Here is a 26,763-nt window from a genome sequence, read left to right on the forward strand (position 1 = left end):
TGCATGTGTTTTTTTTAGTTCTTCCAGTTTTACTCTTGCCTTGAGATTTTTAAAATTATGCAGATTAACTTTTAGGAAATATTTTAGTATTTAATGATAATGTTCCAAGATTATAGAAGTAAATTACATGATTCCTCCACTTTCTCATGAAAGTTTTGGGCTATGGCTGCAGGACTTTCATGTTTTCTACCAACTTACATTATAGTTAAAAGCAGAGAATCTGTTTTCAATGCTAGTATGCCTACACCAGTACAAAAAGAAGACTGTACAGGACCCCAAGAGCAAATGCTCTCAGTTTTCAAAAATGTACATTACCAGAGATCTCAGTCCCACAACTCAGAGTCAGCGGGGAAAAGAATACCTAATTCCCATTAACTCTTTGAAAACCTCTTTGCAGAGACAAAGAGCAAATGAAGGGAGAAGTAAAAAGAAAAAAAACCCAGCAACTCATAATGGATCATGCCTGGTAATTTAGGACTTCATTTTCACATATACAGTAGCTTCTTGACCACTTTTGGTGTGTAAAGGGATTTCAACACAAATCATAGTAAGACTCCATAATACATCTCTTATGTATTGTATCTGCAATTTTGCACTTGAGTATTACAGTAAATTGCACTTTTGCCTGAGAGACCACTATAATAATGCCAAGATCAATCTAAAAAAACTTTGTAGATATATTTATTTGATTTTAAGATAATTTTAAAATAATGCATGTCTCAGAAAACATTCTTGTGCTTCTATGTAGATTGCAAATAACTTGGGGTGATTTCATTACTTGATTTTGTAGAAAAGAGATTATTTGGGACTGTCCTGCTCTGTAGTAAAGTAATTGCAATACAGCAACCTTTGTTGCCGTTTTACTAAAACACCAAATTTAAGCTGCTGAATAGCAATTTACTAAATATCACTTGAAGCTGTGCTTATCTGTGGAATGTTCCTGTGTTTAAAACTAAAATGAAAGCCTTATATATATGTGCGTGTGTGGGTGTCTGTGCATATATTTATGCATATATATGGATATGTGGATATATATCTAGTTGGAGAGATTTTGTAGGTAGGTCTGATTCAAATAGTTTTAAATTATTATTGGCTTTCTTCCTCACATTTCATTGAGAAATTAATTTATAAAATAAAATAGTTTCAGGCACTGCTTTGAAGTGTAACTAATCACAAAGTGTTAGGTCTGCACTGAGAAGTAGCTGCCTCTAAAACTGTTAAGAGTCCCACCCTTTAGATTTTTTAAAAAACCTTTTTTCCATGCATTACTCTAATGTGCTGCTCTATTAGAACAGGCATTCTTACACATCCCGCATAATGACATATGTCTAGAAATAATCCACATGAGAGTGAGTCTTGGATTTGGTCAGATTGATAAATATCTGGAGTTATTTTGAATTTGTAATGAAGAATTTGACTTAATAGTGTTGTACAAGTTCATGCAGAGCAACTTGCTGATAATCAAGCAGCTGAAACATACTTCTTTCTTGGTGGGAGTTCTGTCATATATGCTTTAAGAGAAAACTAAATCTGAAAGGCCCATGATTTTCAATAAAAGATTCACAAATAAAAGGTTTTACTCAGAATTAATTTTTTTGAAAGTTACAAATTGCCAAGTACTTCAAGGTTTTCCAAAGTTTTTGGAGGAATATGCACCTCAAAAACACTTTCAATATATTTTACTTCAGTCATCATAGTCTTTGATTAAGAATAAGTACTAGTCATGATCATCAAGTTTGCAAGAATGCTGCATGTAGAGGTATCTAACCTTGGCTAAAAAAGTGGATCAGATTCAGCCTGGAAGGTCAGAACTGGCTAAACAGACCTGTCTTATACACCACTGCTTTGGAATCAAAACAATTGGTTTAACTATTTTAACAAAACCTCAGTCCTTTCAGGGTAATCACTTAATAGGATTTCCAAACCAGGCATTGAAGATGTAACATCTAAGCTAAAATTCAGTGGGTTCAGTCATGAGCTGTTATCAGATGTTTGAACCAGGCCTCTAATAAAGAGATCTTTAAGTAAGACTTAAAGTAAAACTTTTTTCAACACTAGAAAAACCCTAGAAGATGCATTTCAAGCTCCTGCTGCTGTGTACCTCAAAGATCAGCTAGATATTTCTAAGATGGATTTTAATTTTATAAAACACTGATTTAGTAAAGATCTAATAAACATCTTATTTTAATGATGTCTGAATTATGGGCTACGTTATGTTTATCAAGAGGACCTTCTAAATAAGCCAACAAAGGAAACACAGATTTCTCAGGTAAACTAGAAAAAAATCATGTGGCAATGCTTGGATGGGAAAAATAATTTTCATATGTATAATCACTGCTCAAAAAATTAATATAGAGGAGTATGAGAAATACAATGGCTGTTCTCTCCTACTTAAAAACTGAATAAAATCAAAAATTCCTTTTCCATTGTCTATACCTTTTTCTATATAATACTAGGCTGAATTGCTCTGTGTGCCTCTGAAAACCACTCGGCACAATAAGTTGCCTCACATCTTCCAAGGCATCAGTTTTTAATGTTTATTTCAAAAGTGAATAAAAGCTAGAAGGATTTCATGAAACAGCATTAAATTAATGACAAATAGAAGTGATTTGCTACTGTGAAACAAAAGGAAGACTATGACTACGTATATGTAGAACAAAACATAGTAAAAAAATAAATACCTCGCTGGTACTACCAGCAATGAAAGACTGGAATTACTTAGTTTGGAGCAGAGGATTGAAAGAATAAGGTTTTAATATTTCCAGTGAAAAAGGTAGGCCCAGCACAAGGAGAGAGCAAGAACGCTTTCAAAGGTCTTGATCAGGAAGATGACATACACCATAGAACAGTTTCTCAAGCAGTGTCTTAGGTCTTACAATTTGGGCCATTTAGCTGCCCAGGAAGGTGGAATCACCGTGCCTAGAGGTGTTTAAAAAAAATATTGGCTGTGGCACTCAGTGCCATGGTCTGGTTCATAAGGTGGTGTTAGGTCATAGGTTGGACTTCATGATCTCAAAGGTCTTTTCAGCCCCACTGATTCTGTGATTCTGTGATTTAATCATAAAATGAAAGAGTGAAGGTAACCTGGCTGTATTAGAATTTCCTTCCAGGAAAATCCAAAACTTTTGTTTAAATTATTTCCTCTTTTTGGGCTGGAGAGCAATTGGGTTGGCAGGTTTTAGTAGGGTTATTACAATTGAGAGGAGATTGGACAACCAAACATGAACATGATGCAGAACTTCACAAGCAGGGGCTTTGAGGCATGATTCACTCCACATGCACTTATGCACTTACTAATGTTAACACTTGATATGTGTTATCCCTCAGTGTTATGTTCCTGTTTGTTACATTATTTGAAAGTTGCATTAATGGCAAGACAGATATTGAGAACTAAAGAAAAGGAGTAAGTAAAAGAACACAGAAAGCATAAAATGGAATGAAGCTTTCCAACTAGAAGTGCTGAGGGTAATAAAAATAAGACAGGAAAGGAATACCTACTTGCAAATAGAGTATTGTCCAAAGTTAGTATACAAAATGGGTTTCTTTTTGTTTGTTTGTTTGTTTGTTTGTTTTCTTTTTTTTTTCTGGTAGATGCTGGCTAGAATGACCAGGTGGCAAAATTCAATTGAATGTTATCAAGGACACTGGAAGTTATCAGTGCAATAGCCACCTAAATTGCAGAAGAGTGTGCACATTTCATAGCTTAAAACAGACCATATCTTTGCAAGAAGGGTAGCACCATGACTTTGCACATCTTACATGGATTTTATGGCATGTTATCACCTAAACATACTAAAAAAAGAGCAGGTTTTCAGTTCTAAAAACTTAAAAGCCACATTTCATAAAAGGTTTTTCATCAATACTTAGAGGTACTCATGCAAATACATGTGCCAGCTTTTTTCCACAAGATCTATGGTGCATCACTTATAGACTCTCCATCACTCCTCAGAAACCTAAATTTTCTTTTAAGCCTCGGCCATTATAACTAGAGTCACTGCCAAATCCAGGTCTCATGAATGCACAATACTTTTCACTTTTGGTTAGTCACCATCACTTCAAGCCAACATTCCTCTTTTGATGTTGTGCTTGATCAGCTAGTTTTCACAATGCACTTTTCCCCCACGGTGAATGTAGTAGATAGCGTAACTAAGCTTTTTGCAGGATTCTGCACTCTGCAGTCAGCCTTCAGGGATGCTAAGTTTAACAGTAAGGAAACAGTAATTAAAAGTGATCAGAACAAGAAGCCTCCATACTATGAAATGTGGACTCAATTGTCCTTGACACTGGCAGAACAAGGCAGCAGGTTTTGGTTTTGATTACAGCTTTACTTGGGATTTTAATAAACATGAGCCAGTATTCAAACTTTTAATATCCTGCTGCTTAACTATTTCCAAAAAGCAATCCAGCTCTTTTAAACAATCCTTGTTTAAAAATTTTAATTTGTTTGGCTCTGTCTCTGCTTAGAGAAGTTGTAGCCTCATGGTAACTCCTTTATAAGTTCATTTCCAGAATCACAAGCAAATGTTTTTTTTTCAACTAAGTGTTTCCGCATGTGCCAAAAGTGTCAGGCTGACAGCTTTCCTGCACTGTTTTATCTGGTTCCCACAGTAAGTATGAGAGACAAACACAGGAATGTGTCTAGTGCTGACTATGCCCATCAAGGATACAATGATACTTACAGCTCTTCCAGGAAGCGGAGATTGTGCACAGGGTTTGAGGGCAGCTTAGTAATGTTGTTCATACTGAGATCACTGTAGGGGAAAACAGACAGAGACTTAACATGGCATGCCACAACTGTGGCATCCAGCTGTTCATTCCACACATTTTTAAGTACTACATTAATAAAAATTAGTTCCTCTGCCAGAATTGATGAATCATTATCTACTTAGTATGTTAAACATTCCTTTTTCGTACGAACACAGATTTGTCAAACCAATACAGGCTGTAGCATGTTCCTCGTTTCCAGAGATTTTGGAATGTTTTATCACGCTCTATAAATCAGCTGGAACACTAAACAACACTTCTAGTCGACATAATTTTAATAAACCACTGTACTGTATTAAAATTTACTTGGAGTAATAAAGGAAAATTACCGAGATTTTTGTTGTTGTCGTAGCACTATAGTACACTTGGTTTACTAAAGGAGACGGGCAAAAGCAAACACATACAAAGTACCTGCATCATCCTTAAAATTTCATGATTATGAACTGCTTTGCTTTTGCCATACAGCCTGTTGCATGGTCATATTGATCTGCCTTGACTCACACAGGCACATCAGGTGTCCCCAAAACCCAACTTGACTTATAGAAATTACATATTTTCAAATAATAAACATTCCCTTTTTGAGTGCTCTTTTGTTACAGGTACTCAAATTGCATTAAATAAGTGAAATGAACCATAAAACAAGGGTGTAATGTGATCCTGCTCTGTAACACACTTCCTGGTGGGGTTCCATGGTAGTTCCTGGTACAGGAAACTACCAGCAATATCAGCTCTGTCAGAGCTCATTCAAGCTATGTTTTTGACTAAATTTGATATAATACCCTTTTATTCTTAACTTGCCTTTTCATTGTTTTCCACTGTCTTCCTCATGCCCTACAGTATTATTATAATTGCTTTCCATTGAGCACCAAGACTGTAAACAAATTGCGTAATAAAATTCTGTGTGGAAGACACAACTTACACAACTGTATCAAAATTTCTGTAGATTCTTGTAATAAAATTAGGAGTGACCTGCATATTTTATGCAAGCATTATACAGTAATTTAAAACTCCTCACTATTTAAACATATGTATGCATTTGTAGCAGTGCTTATAGTTTCCAGCTACTTTGGGTACTATTTAGATAACTTTATTTCTTCCAGCTGTTGAGAGCTTACAAGGTAAATAAGTTATCTGTACTTTGGTGGGTAAGCATTCTATTCCTACTCCATCTAGTTCTTATTATTCACAGTCTGTTTCACATTACAGAATATATACTTTTAGTCAGCATACTTAATTTAGATGTTTGATCTTTTTGGTGAATTTTAAAATGTATAATTTAAAAACATACTTCACATAGAGATTTTGAAATAAAGGAAATGTGTTAATACTTTGCAACAATTATCAAATCACTGTTCAATAAGGTTTCTGCATTCACTTCAAAATCAAAGTATAATTTGAGAAATGTGTACTTATTAAATTCATTTTTTACTCTAACACTTTATCACCTAATTCTTTCGTACTGTTTAGTAGGTTATTGCCCTTTCACTTTGATAAAGGCTCAAAGGATTTATTCTGGCAAAAGAACAAAAACATGGATTTATTTGGCAAATGAAAAACTCATCCAGGTAGTGAATTATATACTACTGAATATTACGATAAACCAAATATTTTAACAAGATCATTTTGATTATGATATTTTCAACACGTCTTAATGGGTTTTTGAAAACATGCCAGATCACATTTTAGACTTAAAAAGCCAGCCCTGGTGGAAGATAGGAATGATTCGTCTTCAGACACACACGTATCTAGAGCATTCTACAAACTCAGCATTAACCAGTGCTCTGGCTGATGAGACAAACCTGAAGTCTGCTTTTCCAGCATATTAATTTCTGTTACTAGTAGGCAGTACTTGTCTGCTTGTATCACCCACAGGACCCCATGACAAACCAGTCAGAAGCAGTCTACTGACCAGACCCTAATATCTTAAGAGGATTAGAACAAGAGAAGGTGGCTTTCATTATGTGCTTTGATGCCCAAGGAGAAAATCAACAATAAGCGCATTTTCCTTAATAACATCTTTAGACCCCAGAAGTGGATTTACCAACAGTGAACTGCTACGTCCTGGTCTCCTTTTTGGACTCCACTCATGTGGTAAAAGTATCTGTACCACATTATATGATGGAGGAGAATCTCTCCTTTTTCCCAGTGTACACCCCAACAATTTCTAACTCTTTTTAAACCTACCAGTTAAATAACTTCTTTCTGTTAGACCGGTTACTTTTTTTCCCACGTGATTCTTTTCTTGGAACATAATATACAAAAGTGTTTTTGTGCAACTGAATTACTAAACATTACCTACGCATATTTCACAGAATCATGGAATTGTTTGGGTTGGAAAACACCCTTCAGATCATCCAGTCCAATTCTTAACCCAGCACTAAACCATGTCCCTAAGTGCCAAATCTATGCATCTTTTAAATACTTCCAGGGATAGTGGAGGTAACAGAAATTATTCCCCAAGCTTGCTCAATAATCTCTTTTAAAAATAGCTTTTAACATACCAGCAACTAATACACAGGACATTATGGTCTCCGTTGGCAATGTGCTATTCTTGTAGCTGTAAGGGTTTAAGAATGTAAGGCAGACTGGTAGTGAGGGGTAGTATTTGATGAGGCTAGTTGATACAGTTGGAAAAACTGAGAAACTTTCAGGCACAGAAATCAAAACTCTCTACTTCTTCCAGCTATATCAGCTGGTTAAATGGTATTAACCACTTAACCAGGTAACATTATTTCTCCCCAAAAAATACACATCCCTTATACTGCAAAGCAGATCATCTGTGCTCACAGTTTTTAGATTCAGAATATTCTTTTGTTTCAGAATTACCATGGATGCATTTAATCAAAATTTTGTTCACTGGAATGACTAAGGGAAAGAAGAGCCATGGCCCAAAATTACTTCATGGGAGTTGTTCAGAGAAGTGAGACAAACAAAAAGAGTTAATGCAATGCAATCAGTTTTGATCTTGTGTGGGCAATACTGCAAGTTTTGGGCTTCTGAACAGAAATTTCTCACAGTGCTCTAGAGACAAATAAGGAGGTTCTCGGCATTTTGGTTTGCTAGCATTTTGGACCATGCTGCCAAGAAGACATGGCTGGGATGAGATTTACAGCCATTAGCTAGATCAAGTACAGCTAACAGCCTGAAACAACCAGGTGGTAAATTCTAGGGTTACGTATTATTACTATGAAAACCAATAACAGTTTTAGTGGGCATGTCTTATGTCCTGCACGTATGATGATTTTTTTCCTTCAAATGTGTTTTCTGATTTATCCTTTCAGTGCTGGCCTTAAAAATTAGCAGTTTGCACTCCCTAGGAAAGAGAAGGGGGTGAAAGCTGGCATGTACATCAGCATTTGCAATGTAATGCTAAAAATATTAAAATCAAGGTACTGAAACTTTAACTATCCTCAGAGGAATGGTTCTGATTTTGTATCAAATCTTGGTAGACTCTTACAAACTACAGTGATGAAAAACTTAGATTTATTTGAAAACTGAAAAACCTTTAAATAACTCAGTGTAACAGAACTACTCCCATCTCCCAGTACATACAAACCCCACTGATGACAGTAGGAGCAATATGGCAAGAGTATACCCTAAGTTCACAAATGCTCTGAAATAGAGACAGCCATAGTCCCACATCTGCCTCAGTGAAAATCACCATGAGCTGCCATTTTGTACCAAAAAGGTCATATGTTATTTTGAACAGTGAGACGAATCCCTTCTCCCACCAGCATTCCTGCAGCCTGTTTCCAGTTGCTGACTACAAAAGCAACATACCTGCAAATGAAACTTTCATCTTTTCTAAAGATAAGAAGCTTTGCTTTAGCGACTGCATTGGCAACATATCTCACTGTAATGATATCTTAATTATACTCTCTGCCAATCAATCACCATGCAGTGTCTCTGGTGACTTGTTAAAGGAATCTGATCAAATCTTTGAAGACCAGAAAATACTGAAAACTGCACCATGCATCTATCCATCTTTTTTTTCTGGGTGAGTAGATGAGCAAATTCTGAGCATTTGCAAACCAATATCCAAGAGGGTAAATACAGCAGGTCTTTGTTTCCCCCAGTTTTACTGGCCATGCATAAACACACCAAAAAAACATACAGTTACCATCTTAAAAGTGGGTAGTTCACAATGAATTCCAGAAAGACAGTAAAACAAGTTAGAGTGAACTACTTCTTAACATATAAGAAATGAGTCTGCAGGCCACATTACTAACCTTTTATTAACTGTTATTATAAGAGATGTTTCAGTGATTATTCATCTTGGAAGATCAGTTTTTCACATTATATTTATGTCTTTTAAAGGAGAACAAAATTTTGCCTAGGGATACTTGCAAAACTTTTTCTAGGCTAAATGTCTATTATACTGAACAGTACAAACTTGTCTACTCATTGCAGGTCTAATACAATAATCCAGTATTAAAGACAATTAATTTTGTAGCCTATTTTTTTAAACAGTTGCAACCTGTTTGATTTTTAAAAAATTATCAAGACTTATTATTAGGATTATTATTTTTGATTCTTCTAAGCTTGCCTTATCCAAGATGTATTAACAATTCTTTTTATGGAAGTCTTTGAAATAGTAAGCACTCTCACAAAACATTGTCAATAGACTGAATGTAGTCCCTTAGTTGTTATCAGCTGAGAACAGCTTCTAAAATAAGACAATTTCCCTATTTCATGTACAGCAAAATTTGACACTAGCTTACATGTAGTAAACAAAATAAACCAAGTGAATCCTACTTCTGCGCTTCCTTTGCTCTGCCTATCCTTTTAACACAGCACTCTAGAATATAGCTAGTATTAGCTCCACTGTATGAAGAATATGTTGGCTATTAATGACATCTACTAATGCAAATGCCTCATCCTTTATTGAAAATATCTTCATATGTACAGCTCCATTAAGGAGAAAAATCTATCTGCCAACACTGTAGTAACAGACGTTCCTGTTTCTTACAAATAAATTGCAATAGATGTTTTCGTTTGAGAGTATCAATAAATAGAATAATAATTACCATCAATTTGCAGCTAGGAAACTAAGACACCTAATGGCTAAGTGACATGTTCACAGTCAAACAGATGTTTATATTACATAGAGGAAAATGACATTGATGATGAGTTGTCCAACACCATTTTCATTAGATCACACTGTCCAATCATGGCATTTACGCCAATTTACCAAAGTAAAATGCATAAGCTCTCAATAGGCCGAGAACAAAAGACCATATTTTCATTTTAATGTTCCTAGATTACATTATCTTTCAACGTCAACAGGAAAATTGCTAGTCATGTATTTGCATGTTTAATACACCCATGCAGAGCAGCACAGGGCAGAGTATGAGCATGCATAAATAAGCATTTTAAGTGTTTTCTGACAATTAAACCATAGCACTTCTTCTCATAACTAGATTCAAACTTCATCTGTGATTCTTTGAAGGATCCTGTAGTAAACTATGAATAAGATATGAATTTCCACCAAATGATTCCCATTTGAAGAGCACATCCTTGTATTTGGAAAATTCTTCTGTAAGAAGAAATAGTAGATTAGCAGGGAGAAGCAGTAGAGAGAGCCATTGTAGATAGACATTACACAGAGTAGGAAATCTCACTATCAAGGTAATCAAGGTAAATAATAAGTGGCAATAACAGCATGGATATTTCTGCCCTTCTGCATATTGAGAATGACAAATACTATTATTAAGTATTTAAAAATTCCTTATCCTATGTAATATTACTTGCAATAGCAAATTAACAGCAACAGATCCCATGTTACAGATTTACATGAAAGGGGTGTAAGGCTTAAAGAGGATTGCTTGTTACACATTTGTTACAGGAAATTTTTGTTACTGACATTGAAGCTCACTCTTTCCAGAGACCCAACTCCTTTGTATTAAAACGTGCCCTGAAAAAGCAAATGCTGTTGTGTGGTCACATGAGAACAGACCCTGCAGTGAGCCTGTGTGCCTGCACACCTCACACAGAGTTTTATGCCAGTAAATGGACAGTCTGTCCCTTTTACACCTCTCCTAGTCACACCAGTGGTGCTTGTTCCAGCCATTGCAATTGTAAATAGATATATAAGGTAAGGATTAAACACCTTGAATTTAGAGAAAGCTCAAAGGTGATCCAGTAAGGTCAGGAGGGCTCTGTCTACATCTCTTCTGTGCTGTTGTCTATTGGGCCATGTAACAGTGGATCCTGGCAAGCCAGGCTGATAGGTCACATCTGGATTCAACACAAAGTAACAAAATGCTTTGCCCAGACTTTTACACTCCCAACACCAGTCACTGAGTTCCTCTGATGTCACAGAAAGCAAAATTTGGCTTATTACTGCAGAAGCTCTGTAACAGAGTGATTTTAAACACTATGCATTATTCCTGAACATAAGCAATTCTGCCATATAAACAACTATCAAAGTCTTACTTATATTTGGACTGCAGAACACTTGTAAAGCAAACAGTATGTGCATGATTAATCTTTTCAGGAAACAATTTTGCCATTCAGTTTATCCAAGACTCCAGCAGAGGGAGCAGGTCAGAGCAAACAATTAGGGTCAAAAAAAGAAAGTAAAGATCAAAGATCAGATCAAACACACCCAGTGCTGAATTAATCTGACAAGTATCTGACATATCATTTTAGGTAAAAAGATTCTGACTCTCTGCCTTTTTTTTTTTTTTTTTAATATCAAATTAATGATGCACACTAGATGAAATTAACCATTTCCATTCAAAGCTGATTCATGGCTGTTCATTTGAGGCTGAAGACCCAGTTTGCTAAGGAATAATTACCAGGGTAAGTTACAAAAACATTCCATCATGTCAATCATTTGCTGTACTTAGTTCACATATTAAAAAAACTTAATTAACTAAAGGAGTATTTTATAATACAGAAGCCGGCAGAGGCAGTTAAAAGAGGACTGAATGGAATTCCTCTTCCGCCCGTGCCCACAGATTGTATTAGTACATTTTTTCTTTGTGAGTTACTACTTGTTTCTGCTGCACTAGTTCAAACATTATATGAGTACTGCATACATGATTCATCTTGTTCAAATACTGAAACAATATACATCAGGAAAATAATATCAGTTTTTATTGTAATTTATGAAGACAACTGCCAGCATGTTTATTGTGTTTTTCATTACTTGCTTGTTTATAAAGTACTGTTTATCTTATTTTGATGAAGAACAGCACAGTTGAATCGACAAGAGGTATTTATTAGATGTGAGCATGTCGAGGAAAAAGAAACCCTTGGTTTCAGAATATTTAATGCCACTCCAGATGTTGCTTATTTTTACAACTATTTGCTACATAAAGGACAAAAATACCTTTTCTCTTCTTCTTCCTCTTTTTTTTTTCCTTCCCCTGAATGACTGGACACATTCATCCATTTTAAAAACTGGGGTTCCAATTTTCTTCTAATTCCCTGTCTATAATTTCATCCTTCTGGTTTCAATGAGGCTGTTTCTTAATTATGGTTATTTATATGAGAGGAGAACATATATGAAAAGCACAGCATAGTTTTTTTATTGACATGCTACACCTTGTCTACAGCAGAAATTAATTCAAAATATACATAAACAAAGATTCAAAATATAACCCTAAAGTTATAAAATGCAAATTTCTAAATTAACTATTATGGCTCACCAGTAGTGAATTGATCTGAATACCTAACCATAAATTATGTACAGCACAGATTATATGTTACACAAACAAATATTAAAACTCATCTTCACCAAAATACCCAAGATTACTTCTGTGAGGCTGCTGAGGGTGAAAATTAATCATGATTAGCCTGATTTCATTCATAACAAGATACAGTGTAAGTAATTTATTTTGTGCATGTTAATTTGCCCTCAACTCAATTCCACAGCATGGATTTGAAGAATTTAAACCCAAACAGCTTTGAAAGCATCCAGTATTTCATATATTTCATTTATATTTCATCACATATTTCAACAGTGACAGTGTAAGCATGAGTATCTGGAGATCTGCGCATAACAGACTTTTATTCAGGGCAAGAAATACATCTCCTACATTGCACAGTGCAAAGGTCCCCAAGGTACAGATGAGTGAGCTGGGTCCAGAGCTGGGAGACACATTACCATGTTAGGTACCCTCAGAGAGACTAATAATCCCAGGTACAGCAGGATGATGCTATGACTGTTCCAATTTCACAACACAGGATCTTTGCACAATGCCACTTTGTGTGACATAATGTAGCAGGTGTTGCGAATATATACATTGAGTATTCCCAAAATAGTTCACCACCAAATACTCTAGGTCAAATTCTGGTTTGGTAAAGGAGATGGCAAAAATAAAAGTCAGCAAAGACAAGAGTCCATGCCTTTGATCTCAACTGATCTTTAATTTGGTCAGATGATTTAGCAGTAAAATGCTAGTAAGTTTCTTTGCTACTCTTATTCTGTAAGTTTCCATTTTCCTGTGCATTGGTGCTGAATCATAGACTCAGAATCATAGAACTGTTTAGGCCCAAAAACACCATTAATATTATAATGTCCAATCATTTTAGCAGAGCATTGTCACTTCTGCTTTTATTACCATTTAGTTGTACCTTGTGTCATTGAACAATAATTGAAGAGTTTCAGCAAAGAAAATGATGCTATGCTATATTACACCTACTAGAGTTCTACTTTGAAGTACTAATTTGATAATTTTTGGGCTGTTGCTTAGCTGAAATAATTATTTACAGAATCTTCTCTTTATTGCGTGAAAAATCCAATGAATGTCATATTATAAATACACTCAGTTTCATTCAATGTTGCTACCAAAAGAATTTCTCCTGGTCTCTCCCTTAATCCAGAACTGCTCATTTCTTGTAAAGATCCTGTTTAACCAGAGTTGGCAACTGATTTGTATTTAAAAAAAATATTCAGCAGGAAAAAATTTGGAATTTAATTGAAGTCTGTTCCCTGAATTGGTCCACTACCTTGATGTTTGTAAGCCCAAATACAGAGGAGAAACATAAAGGTGAAGCAGAACTGGCCTATTCAGTTGGCAGTTTTGGCTTGGACTAATGCAGGCTGATCTTATACCTAGGATGTAAATATTGTAAACATTCCTCAGATATAGGAAGTTGCAGATTTTTTTTTAATATGCTCATCTTCCCTTTATGTCTGACAGAGCTTGTTTGCTGAAATACAGTAGGCCTCTATATCTGCCAGCTCCTGGCTGGCTGATAGCCTCTTCTAAACACTTCCTACAAAATTCAGAGGAATGAAAAGCTGTCAGATCTTTCCCTGACTGGTTGAACATCCAAATTTCTGCAACAGTAAGTGCCAAGAAATATGTAGCTTGATTCTCACAAAGATAATGCACTTAAAAACACTGTATTTCTTTATCAGGAAATGATTTATTTTTTCTTAAATGATCAAAATTCATTTTCATCACAAGATACCTTCACATGGACTGGTATAAAACAAGTCTTAATATACATAAATACCAGGTCCTTAATTTTATACTGATACCACTTGCATCCAGTCTCCACACATTTTCTTTGCTTTTGACTGATCAGCTGCCCTTCAGATAGGTAGACTACTGACATACCTGAGCTAGCTTTAAACAATTCAGGTCAAAGAGCAGGGCTGAGATGTTCTAAGTCACCCTACCAGGGAGAAATCTCCAGTAGAGAGACTTCATGTGTTGTATTGGGCTGGCACATATTTTTCATATGCTTGTACCAGCACACGAGAAAGAGCTGCAATCTTTCTAGCATAAAAATGTGTTCTCCTTTGAGAAATTATTTCCTTTTACAACTTAAATTAATGGGACCAGAGTTCTATGATTAATATGTGGAGGCAAAATACTTCAGAACTATTTCTACTGAGCTCAGCTGGGCTGTTCAGAGGATAAGCCAATGTTTAGTAGGAGTAGAGGCAGTACTCTGGTCCAGAAAAAATGATTCCTGTTTCCTTCCTTTTATTCACAGAGTTTACATAGTCCACTGTTTGGCAACCTCATTTTGAGGGCAATGACCCCACACTTCTTGTGATTGTTATGATGATCAACAGAAAATCTCTTCAGGGCAAGCAATTACCTGGTGCTGTTCAGCCAAATCCTCTACCCTGTCTCTGATTCAGGCTTCATATATGAGTTTTAGATCTTCCTGGAGACAATATCACGAAACATCAGTAGCCAAAACAAACCTTTACCAAATGTAAACTATTGCTGCCAACTGTATTGCACCTGTATGCATATGTGAAATAGTGCGTCCTTATACTGCACCTGTCTGGTCTGCCTATTTTGCTCATAAAATGAACTTTCCAAGATCTCCTTTTCTGTTCCAAATGCTATAAAAATGTTGAAAACAATCCGTTGCCCTATTATTTACAAGTCTTAAAGCCTCTAATACAGCAAGTCAATATCAGCACTAGAACAATGCCTGGAGGTAAAACACCTGGCTCCACTAATGCTGGCAGGAAAACTCCCACTGACTCCCATGGATGGAAGACATCATCCCAGGCCTATGAGTTCCTAATGTCAGGTTCTACCCAATAAGGTAGTATTTCATGGTTGTGGAAATTATGCAACAGCACACTGGCTTGCCTGAAATAGTGCATGTAGTACCTAAAAGGTTCATGGGGAAATTTTCTATGTATTTTTTAACCACTTTATAATTTCTAAAATCTGTTGAGTTAAAGACAAAATGTCATGTGAGTCACTAAGGAGTGGAAAGTGTGGCATTTTCTGCTGTTACAGCCTTTCTTTGTTTTCTGTTTGGTTGTCCTGCCTGATCCAAATTTTTTGGAACTTAACTTTTCATTCCTGGTGTTTTTTTGAAGTGATGAGCTGATTCTGCCAACTTTTCCTTTCTCACCCTCTCTTTTTCATAGTCTTCACTCAATTCTTCAACATCCAACTCAGTTTCCAATCAGCTCCATCAGAAAACCAGAAGGATTACTCAGAATAATGTACATTGTGATGGAGTGAGAGACTGAAATGTTAATGGTTAAAGGATCAAACAATTAGCCATTTGCAAAAAGCAGTGGGTGTTTTGCTGACATTGTGCAAGCTAACTGCCCAGGTGCAGCAGGTGTGAGCACCAGAGGATGACCACCACAAATCAATCTTTGTTTAGCAAGAATCTGAGATTTGAGGTAAAGGAAGAGGCTGATAAGCAGCAGATCCTGGGAGGTAGGGTAGTGCTTTTTATCCTGTCCTCCCTTATGCAACTGGCTCAGTTGTAATACTTCCCTCTGGGGGAGATACTGGGACATACACACGTGGGTCTGAAGGTATTCATCTCTTCTGATGGGGCATAATTGGGCCAACTACTCTAATGAGAGGCAATTGTCATATTTTAGGCATCACAAACCATCAAAGACCCCCCAAAGCACCCTCAGAGTAATTTCAAGGTCCTTCCACCAGAAGACTGCACATGATCCACTGTATTGCACCTGACAGTTTAAAATTTGGGCTCCCACCCCCAGAGGAGGTAGCTGGGCATTCCCACCTGAACCTCACCGTATCTTAACCCATTGAACTTTGTGTTTCACAGGCTTCCTCCACCCCTGGATGACCAAGACTGTGACCATCACTTGGATCAGCAGACATCTAAATTGCAACAGTCAAGTTTCATTGCTGGATCCATGGGTGGTAATATCTTTCTACTCTTACTCTTTCTTTCTCTATTTCTTCTTCCAACTTCTCAAAATACACTGTAAGCGAGACAAAAAAATTCCAGTCAATGCCGTGAAAGTGCCTCTGTATGTCTGGATTAGTTGAAGTTGCCTAAATTTATTTAAAATTTGCTAAGTACTTTATCCTACCTTAATGTTCTAAAGTTTGCATGTAAAAATTTGGTATTGAACGTCCTGAGAACTTTGTTTTCTCCTGCGCATCACCTAGAACAAATCAAACAACATTCCCCTTAACCTCTGGAGAGGAGTTGGGTGTAACAGATGGTGCTTTCAAGGTGAAGATGCACCATCCTTTTTCAAGAACTAGAATCCTTAGACAATCTGGGAGTTCTCCTACAGGCTTAATTTGCTTTGCAATGAACAAGAAGCACAGACGAACACCACAACACCCAACTGTTACATGACACTGACTTCCTATGACCACTGCTCACCTCACATGAGACAGTACCTGCCACATGCTGCTACTGCTGCTCTCCTTCCCCAAATGGTGGCAAAATGCATGGTGTCATGAAAATGGAGAAGAAAGAAATGAAATATGGGACAGGAGTAAAGTCAAAGCACTCACTATGCAGAAGCAGGTCTTCTGCTGAGATGTGCTGTCCTATTTTCCACATTCTGCAGAATCCAGTCAGCCTTCCTTTCCCTCCATGAGGAACTTGGAGTTGGTGAGATGCACAATGATGTTCTTCTTCACACCTCACACTGGGTATAAGGAGACCACAGCAGCCCATATCCTGGCTTTGTTCTCCTGTCCCATGTGGGGAGTGATGTGAAGATTAGAGGTGAAGGATATCCCCTCAATCATGGCCTTGGCATTTGAATCTCAATTTTCACATACTTGTGACAGACTGGAAGACAGCACTACATGGTTTTACATGCATAAATATTGTTGCTATTAAAAGGAACACAGAGGGGATTCTGGGGGCATTTGTTCTGACTGAAAATCACAAATCTCTCAGAAACTTAATTAATAAAGTCCCAGATATCCTTGCATAATCCACCAGGGATTCCAGAGATCCCTTTTTCCAGAACTGTGCAGCAGGTTCTACCACTTTTTTGTCTGTACAATTTTATTAAGCTCTTCAGAATTTTCATCTTGAATCCTGCTGATTCTGAACATAGTCAAAAGCAAGGACTTCAAGCCATCTTGATCTCAAATTATAGCACCTTTAACTAAAGCATGCTCATCTAAGGTTCATCATCTTTTTTCCTGACTAAATCTCATAATGGATAATTTTTAATAAAAGCATATGATTTGAAAATGAGTTTTTAAATAACAAAAGAAAAGAAATAACATATAAACAGGTTTTCAAATGTCTGTGGCATAAAGGACATTATTAAAAAAATTAAACTCAGGTGATTCATCTTGTCACATGTATAATGTATGAAATTCCTTTTCTTTGAAAGTCACTATTAGAGAAGGATATGGTAGCATGGTTAACAAATGCTATAGGGCAGAGAGTCTTTCTTGGGCAATTTTTCAATTCACTAGAATTTTCAAACCTGTATTTTGCCATTTCCAGCTCCCATATTAAAAATCTATTAGCAGAAAGCCCATTGAAAAACTGATCATGAGCACAAGAGACTTTTTCTGGAAACACTTCTATTCAGTTCTCATGCCTGAACAAAAGCAGATTGGCACATTCAGTTATATACAAACGCCTTTCAAAGGGGCCACCCTCCCTTTCCCATAGCCACGCGTTTCAGGGCTCTATATGCTGAAGGAAGCCAGTGAAAGGTTTAAAGGGGTGGGGAGACCAAGAGCTTCCACCGAGATCCTTCAAAGTCCTCGCTCTCTATAGTGGGAGGATTTCCCTCTAAATCCCTTTCAATAGCATATTGATGGCTTTGAAAGCTTAAATGGCATTTGTCAACCATCAGTAAATCTTGAAAACTGTTTCTGCAAATAGCCCAACTCCAAGACTCAGATTTTCTCATTAATCTGTACGTAAGGCCACTGAAGACTTTTTCAGAGCCTAGATAATGCCTGGATTAAAAGGTCCATTCAGAAGGGAAAACTTTAGCATTCACCTTGTGTACATAGCCATTTCACCAGTGGTATTCATGGGTTGTTATTTCAACTCTGCATTTGTCCTGCAAACAAGACATTTTGCCACAAAGACTTGGTAGAGACATTCTTCAGTGAATTACTGAAACCTAGCCCCACTATTTGTCATGGTTTGTTATTTTTATCAAGTGTAATCAATTCAAATAGAAACCCTAGACTGACAGCTTTACAATTATGTTACTATTTTAAGACTGGAAAGTATGTTTCTTCTAATTCAACAAAGAAACTGATTAAAGCACAACCTGATTGCTTTATCTAATGATAAATGATGAGTCTACAATTTCCCTTAATCAAATGTCAGAAATTTTTTGTTTGTTTTATATTTAAAGTTCAGACAAGAAATTTATATTAATCCTTATACAACATTCATAACTTATGGTATTTTATAAAAACTTTAGAAGGTTTAATAATTTCTAACATTTTACATACTGCTTTGTATTTGTCTTTAAACCCTCAAAACCTGTGCCCCTTACACACGCAAACTTTTTTTCGGCTGTTCTTACATCCCAGAGACATTTGCATTTGCTTCTTTCTTATTTTTAATTATTTATTTATTTGCTGCATTTTGCATATTGTATCAATAGCTTAAACCAGAGCCAAGGTATGAGTCACTTTGACAGGCACAAGGTATTATTATTGTTGTTATTATTGACAATAATATTATTATTAATAATGTTATTAATATTATCAATATTATTATTGCTGTTGTTATTGAAATACTATAGTAAAAATGTTTAGGCACCACAGAAAAGAAGAAAAACAGAACAATATCACACATTGGAGACCCTAGACAAAGTCTGAAATGCCAGTGATGCAATGTTAGTTAAATTTTCCAGTATTAGAAGAAAAAGAAACCCTGTCAAATTTCCCCCAATCCAGAAAGATCTTATTGTTTGAACAAATCGACCTTTACACCATATTAGATAATTTACAGTGAATGTCAAGGACACATAGCCTGGGGATCAACAAAGTTTACTGGATCACCCTCACTAGGGTATATAAAGATTGTCCTTTCCACTAGTGCTTTTGAAAGGGAGAAGCTTAGTCAAATCCATCCTTCCTTCCTTCCTTCCTTCCTTCCTTCCTTCCTTCCTTCCTTCCTTCCTTCCTTCCTTCCTTCCTTCCTTCCTTCCTCAGTTTCAGTCTACCTCTTATTCAAAATCAACAACCCTGTGGATTATACTGATAAAGGACTAATTTATACCAATATCCATGCCAAGTGCATAATTTGCTAATAAAACTTCTTAAGTTTTTGCAGACCCTCTGACTTTTGTCATTCTTTTTCAGCCATGGACATCTACAAATATTGAGTGCTCCCTTTCCCTCAGGGGTAGGGTGTCCCAACATGCCACACTTTTTTTGCTATCAAAGGAAGAAACCGTGTAATTTAAACTTGAAAACTCTCTGTAGCTTGAATATGGCATAACAGATCATCCACACTCAGCTCAACTTGCTGTAAACCTTATACAAAACCCATCACACAAATTGAAAAAGGTGTTTTCTACTCCAAATCTCCCCCTTCACACAGGTTACTGTGTTAACAATACTGCAATTCTCTATGTATAGTTAAGATTTCTGGGGAAACTATGCCATGGCTCTGGGCTGACTAAAAGTAAACTAAACTGCCAAATTGTTTTAGCCGTGGTTCATCACTTCTTGAGACCACTTGCCTGGCTCCCGACCAACGCTGTTCCCACAGTAGAGGATGCACTTCCTGTAGACTCCATATCATATGTTTCTCATGGAGACACCTCAGATAACCTGGAATGTCTTAAATGGCATAAGGCAGGTATGGGTGAGCAACTAAATTAGAAGACAAAATTTATGCACAATGTTTTTACTAGTAATAGAACAAGGAAAATAAATGAAGAAATCTGATTCCTAATCTGCACCAATACAAGACTTCTGACATCAGAAGTATACTGTAATGCCTGGCTGATTATTCAAGTTTTCTTTTAGTGGAAGAAACTAGTTTTCTTTATGTGGAAAAGTGAGAAATTGTCTTTACTTTTGTCAGTATATATTAAAACTTGTGACTTGATTGTTGGGCCTTCTTTTATAAAATATAAATAGATAGATCTTCCTAGAAACACAGAAAACTTAGTAAGGAGGACTTAATAAAAACTGGTAAAACCTTAATGAAAACAAATGCAATTTAGGCTGTAACAATAATTAAAACCCTTTTGAAATCTTTCATCTCTGTACATCATAATGTGTTCCTGAAAGCAGAGGTTATAGAGCTCAGTTTCATGTAGGTTTCAATCTTGTAGTCAGACTCCTTTAAGCTCAATGAGGTGGAACAAGTTTCTCTTCCATGCAGTTTTGTAGGTGCCTCTAGATAAAAACCATCCTTTTTGGTAAGGTTAGTGCTCAGGTAAGGTCAGGCTCAGTCTTTGCTGATGATTTCCAGATGGCCCAGAACCAGGGCAGAGCTTACACATATCTTCCTAAAAAAGTCTACATAGATCTGACTTCATACATGTGTTAAACTCTTTAGGACGAGAAATGAGTGATATTGCAAAACTGTGAAACTTGCAAAACTGTGTTTCTGCACCATTTTGACAACTGTGTATTTCCATTTTATCACAAGAAAGCGGTAATAGCTCAGCCTCATGATGAACACAACACTATGGAAGAAGGACGATATTCATAATTAGAGTCAGTGTTTTCCTCCTGTAAGAGTTACAGATAGTCTGATTTCCTCATGCTTTCCATGTCAAAAAATTCTAAGGATTTAGAAAACTAATTTCTGAGCAACTGAAAAAGAGGCGCAAAAGCAATCTCTAGTCCTTCCTCAAGTTTGTGAATAACAGCTTTAGGAATCTAAACTCTAGCTCATATTGTACAGAAAAGTGATGTAATTCAAAACTCTGAAACCGAATTGCTATGTCTTCTCTTGAGAGGGCCAGGGGAGCAACTTCTGCCCACCCATATGCAAGAAGGATGTTTATTGCCAACAGGTGGGGGGAATTATGTGCTTGCTGTCTTTTCCCTCCTGCACATTTTGTGCAGCAATATTCAATTACACAATACTATTCAAGGAACAACATAAAGAGTTAACTGCTAGGTAGCAGTTGAGGAGACTGTAGAGTGGGAGACAATTTTGCTGTGGCATTAAGCAATGCAATAAGGAAATGAAAATACCTAGGTTTAAATATCAAATCAATGCTTTATCTATGAGGCAGTGCTGCCTCCTTAAGCAAAACAAATAAATATTCCCAGGCTAAACACAATTCTCAGTGCAATTTCAATGAATGCTTCTACTTTTTTAATAACTCTTACATCAGTTTTTATTTTTGCTACCATGTTCTCACATTGAAACTAACAGTGTTTGCCATCATACAAACACTGGAACACAAACACTGCAGATTATCACAATGTCAACATATTTTAGGATGCAGAAAGACAACTGAAAAGTTTGTTATATACTTCAGTTTAAGACTGTTATCATACAGGAACAGAACTTTTATTTTTTGTCCAAATACTATTCAATGCATCTTGCTGGCAGGGGAAATTAATTTTCCAAACTCTGTCTTTAAAGGATATTATTTTTTTAATAGAAGCGTCTTTGAGATAGAACACATGCTCCTGTTTCTCTGTCTACACCATAAAATGTCTTTCCCATTCATCACCAATAGCTGGTGGGTTTTTTTGGCTTTTTTTTTTTTTTTTCTCCTTTATGAAAGCTTTTATAGAGCCTGTCTTTATATTTTAGCTATTCCTGACCTAGTGGATCCACAATCCCAATTATGGTTGTGGAATGCAATATAACTGTAACATAAATGATAAATAGAGTCCTTGAACTTATCTGACTTTTTAAATAAAACATTGAAAATACAAAGAAGTAGGTGGACAGCTTGCTATTAAGCAAGCTGGTTGCAACTGCCTGTTGAACTAATCAATTCATATATAGATGAGGAAACATAGGGAAAGACAGATATTAAAAATGAGGTATTCTGCAGCCTTTGGATTTCAGTAAGATCTGAACAAGTAGTTTGCGTATTTAGGGGTTTACTGTGAAACTTTTGCAAGACATCTTGATTTATACTGAAGTAGAATGGCCAAAGCCAAGAAGTGACAGCTCCCAGGAAACTCAGCTGAGGCATACTGCATGTGTCAGGCTAACAGTCACAGATCAGGCCCACAGAACCATGCAATTGTTACCTAATGGAATCAGAAGACTGCGATATTCTGTAATTTGGCTTTGGCTATGGCTACAGAGGTTTTGATTTCAGGATTATGGCCTCAGAAATGCTCATCTTGAAGTCTTATAGTAACAGCAGACCCAGACGTTAACGAACCACTGAATTATTCTAATGTAATTTTGGAAAAAGATATTAAAATGCCTTGTGAAATCAAGCAGCATCCTCTTAGAATAGCAGATGTACTGTTTATATGCAATATCCTTTTTCCAGAAAAGAGAACAGAAGTAAAATATACTAAACCTCATGTGAAATTAGTCTTCAGAAACATGTAGCTGCGTAACATTATATATCATGGTGAACAATGATATCCCAGCCCAAAGAAGCACCTTAGTCAGGGCCTCTCTCCTATGGCACCATCCTATTTTCAATTAACAATGTTTTCAGATGAGCCGAAAAGGGGTACTTTGCTCCCACCATTATAATTTGTGCTATTCTTTTCTTTATCCTTTACAAAAGCATGAAAGCATTGGATTGCTAATTACTTTTATCTAGCCTATAGGAAAATTAGTTTATCTTCCTGATCAAAGCAAATTAGGCAGATCATGGCTGATTAGAATGCAACAGTAAAATCTCCATACTTTCTATTCCACCCCCTTTTCTCTCAGAAATGGGGCCTGTGTCAAATATGTAGGTATTTCCCACGACCAGTCTGGACTCGGTTTCCAACGAGCTCTGGGGCTGGGACAATGGTTTTTACACAGACACTGAAGTTCTTTAGTTCAGTCATTGTGCAAGGAAAGAACTGGTAACCCCTTAGCTAGCATTTGATGAAACATCTAGATTTACATATTTCCCTAATTGCATTTTTTGAATGTGAGTGAGATTTATCTGACCAGAGTTAAATGCCTCCTTTATTACACTGCTGAAAATACAAACCTGTGCTCTCCAGGCAGAGTTGCACTTGGTTCTAATCCCGGCATTAAAACGTTGGTTTCCTCTACACTGGGACAAAGCAATGTCTACCTTTACTTCTCAAAGCACTATATAAAGAAGGCTGGACTACTTGCTTCCAAGTAGTGTGGCTGCTGCACCACATTGCAAAACGGAATGCCATTACTCCTTCTAAGTAACTGCATTTTCTATCAGTCTAGTATTTTACCCTTCACTTTTTACCCTTCATAACTCATTCTCCTTCAGTTTGTGTTCTGTGGCTTTAATAGATGAAAGCCAAGCTATACGGCCACTTTATTTATAACCAATTACTATAAATTAACAGTAAATCTCACATTTAGCTCCATTTAAACATCACTATGCAGCTGCCCATTTGAAAATAAAATGGTTGCCTTCTTTCACTTCAGTGGGCACAATACAAAACATCCATTGAGCTTTTCCTTTATTGCAGCTGCCAATGCCCAGCCGACTTTTAACAAACCAACCAAGCGGAATAACAATGCAGCTGCAACATTTTATGGTATTTCTGTTAGTTCTCTTTTCAGACTGAAGGTGTTAATTAGGAATCAAAGAATACAACCCTACCAGCTTTCTTTCACAAACTATACTCTGGCCATTCCAGTTTTCAGAAGGAAAATAAATCTAATAAAAGGACAAAAATGTTGTTTGTCACACCAGTAACGTGTATTTAAGATCCTTTGATCACAAGCTTTTTATGTAGGCTTGTCAGACAGGCTGAAAATATTTTTTCCTCTCTTTTCTCCTTTCTTCAGGCTTTTCTGAATATTGATTCTAGGATTGTCTGAAAAGGTGAAAAAAAGATAGAAACTGGAATGCTTGATGGGTTAAAATGGGTTTGCTGAGAAAGCCAGCTTTAGATCAAATAAAATAATTGCTCACTTTTCTGATTCAAGTGTAAGTTATTTTGAAATACAAATGATCTGTTCCTATTACAGAGCTTAGTAATTCTGTAATTAAAAAGTATAATTTATTGTTTCAAGCACCTAAATATATGCAGATGTTTTAATACAAGTACATCAATTGTTTTGTGGAATTTCACTTTAAACCCCAAAATATTGAAAAATATCTGTAACATACATATATTTGCATGTACCATACAATATATATTTGATGTTTTGGTTACACTTATTAACCACAATCATGTTAGATACATTCAAAGGTAGCAGCATGTGTCACTATCCTTAATCTTTAGTCAAAGTTAAAACCTTAAAATAGGTTTATGAAGTTAGCACAACTGAGAATTAGTCAAGCTTGCTAGCTTACCCAGCAAGAGCTTTCACTGTTAAATACACAAATCATGCCAAAATCCATTAATCCTGCCAGGGAATGGCAGAAAGAAGATCTGGTTGTTGATTTAATGATAATGAATTGAACAGGCTCTTAAGGCTACCTGCAGAGTTTTGCTAAACTGTAAAACAAAGTCAATTTTAATAAATGCTTTTTAAAGAAGTATATATAAGTTTTCTTTGCCTTAAACACCACATAAGAGAAGCGAGAGTCTAACACACAGCTGTACTTAACTGGTTATACATTTAATATAGTTTCTTATAATGTTAAGTATAAATAGAGGGTGGTGATTCTATAATGTATCTGAGGGTTTTGTATTTGATAATCCAGAAATACAGAACTGCCTTGAAAATGTTAAAATACAAATCTTAGCAACCAAAAGAAATTCTGATGAATGTTGTCATGCTGTATGTTTCATGTAAAGTGCAGTATTTGGCTACTGCAAGAGACTCATAATGAGATTATTCAGTTATAAAGATGCATTTTCTTTAGAGTCCCAAAAGTACTATTTTGTACATTCTGGAATTTTAGAAAACCAAAACGTAAAATTGGAAGACTTAGGTGTTTTTTTAAAACGAATTTTTTAATTTGGTTGATTGCTATAATTTTATCTTTTACTTGCTGAAAATTGGTTGTGGACCCAGAATTTGGCTGATTTTCACAGTGAGCAATGGCAGCTGGAAGAAAGAAGAGAATATTACCTTTCTGCACATGGAGTATGTCAAAACCAGCAAATATATTTGAAATTGGCTGCTGCAATCAATTCTTATAATGTTTTTGTCCTGTTATTGTATCATAATAGTGCTATGGTATCCAAAGGAATGGAATTACTTCTTTATCAAGATGTCAAATATATACACATAAGCCATACTTCTTTCTACGGGGTTAATAATTATTATCAATATTAACAGTTTGTTCTGGATGACATATTTCATGGCTTTTTCAGAGTAAGGTGACATTTTCAACGGTAAGGTTATGACCTTATCTGATGAATCTTTCACTTTCTAAAACGTGGCCTTGAGCGCTCTATAAGCTAATTTTATATATATATATATATATCAAGGGTGAAGTTGTCTGCTACTAGGCAGACAAAAATGTTTTCCATGTACTTCAATATGGAATAAAGAGGATTTCTTTTCTTATTTAAGGAAAAAGCTTTTCCCCCGTCATTATTTTGAAATTATCTGTATATTGTCTATATATGAAATTTGGTGCATATACTTCACATTTACTAGACTCACAAATTCAAGAACTGTGACTTTTAAAGCTATGTCTGCGTGAATTTTTCTCTTGCTTGACTACTAAATTGAAGCACTATAAATGAACTCAGATTCTCAGTGAATGTTTGGCTGCTCAGTTTTGCTGACTTCCAGATTTATATGGAATACTCTGAAAAATTTATATGGTGTCTGTTATAACATTGCCAATGAATTTTTTACAAAATATTGTTCATCGACTATACCAAATTAATCAAGGAAAAAAGGCTTTTGCTAATGAGCACATGACTGCAACTAAATCAAAAGTAAGAAAATCCTGCCCTTATGGTTTTCTGTAGGGTTATTTTTGCATAGGAATCTGCGACGGTGTAAGGGCACTTGGGAAGTTTTCTGATCCCCTTCATGTGCTCACTGAACTCCTAACCTGTTGTCCCTGTCCATTCAGCTCTGCTGGTTTGGCTATTTCTGTGGCTACATTCTAAAGGTATCAGTGAAATGAGATCCACAGTTTTCAACCAGAAATTTGTTTCTTTTTAAAGGAGATGATTTGACAGAACTGTTCAGGAGCTCAGTCCAACAAACAGCTGAGTCAGCACAGCTGAAAGAGAGGGAGCCTCGAGCACGAGTGTGGAAACAACTGGC

General features: G+C 36.1%; 1 protein-coding gene across 1 annotated transcript in view; it reads right to left on the reverse strand.

The window, feature by feature from the left end:
- The window catches only part of LGR5 (leucine rich repeat containing G protein-coupled receptor 5), a gene marked incomplete at its 5' end in the record, with an annotated part of 91,460 nt that overhangs the window by 49,995 nt on the left and 14,702 nt on the right, over window positions 1-26,763 (reverse strand). Inside the window, one exon of the mRNA XM_083859827.1 lies at window positions 4,680-4,751. Coding sequence (XP_083715953.1) covers window positions 4,680-4,751 — 72 coding nt within the window. The remainder of the gene's footprint in view (window positions 1-4,679; window positions 4,752-26,763) is intronic.

Source organism: Zosterops lateralis, assembly GCF_965231275.1.
Source record: "Zosterops lateralis genome assembly, chromosome: 4".
NCBI classification, from domain to species: Eukaryota; Metazoa; Chordata; class Aves; order Passeriformes; family Zosteropidae; genus Zosterops; species Zosterops lateralis.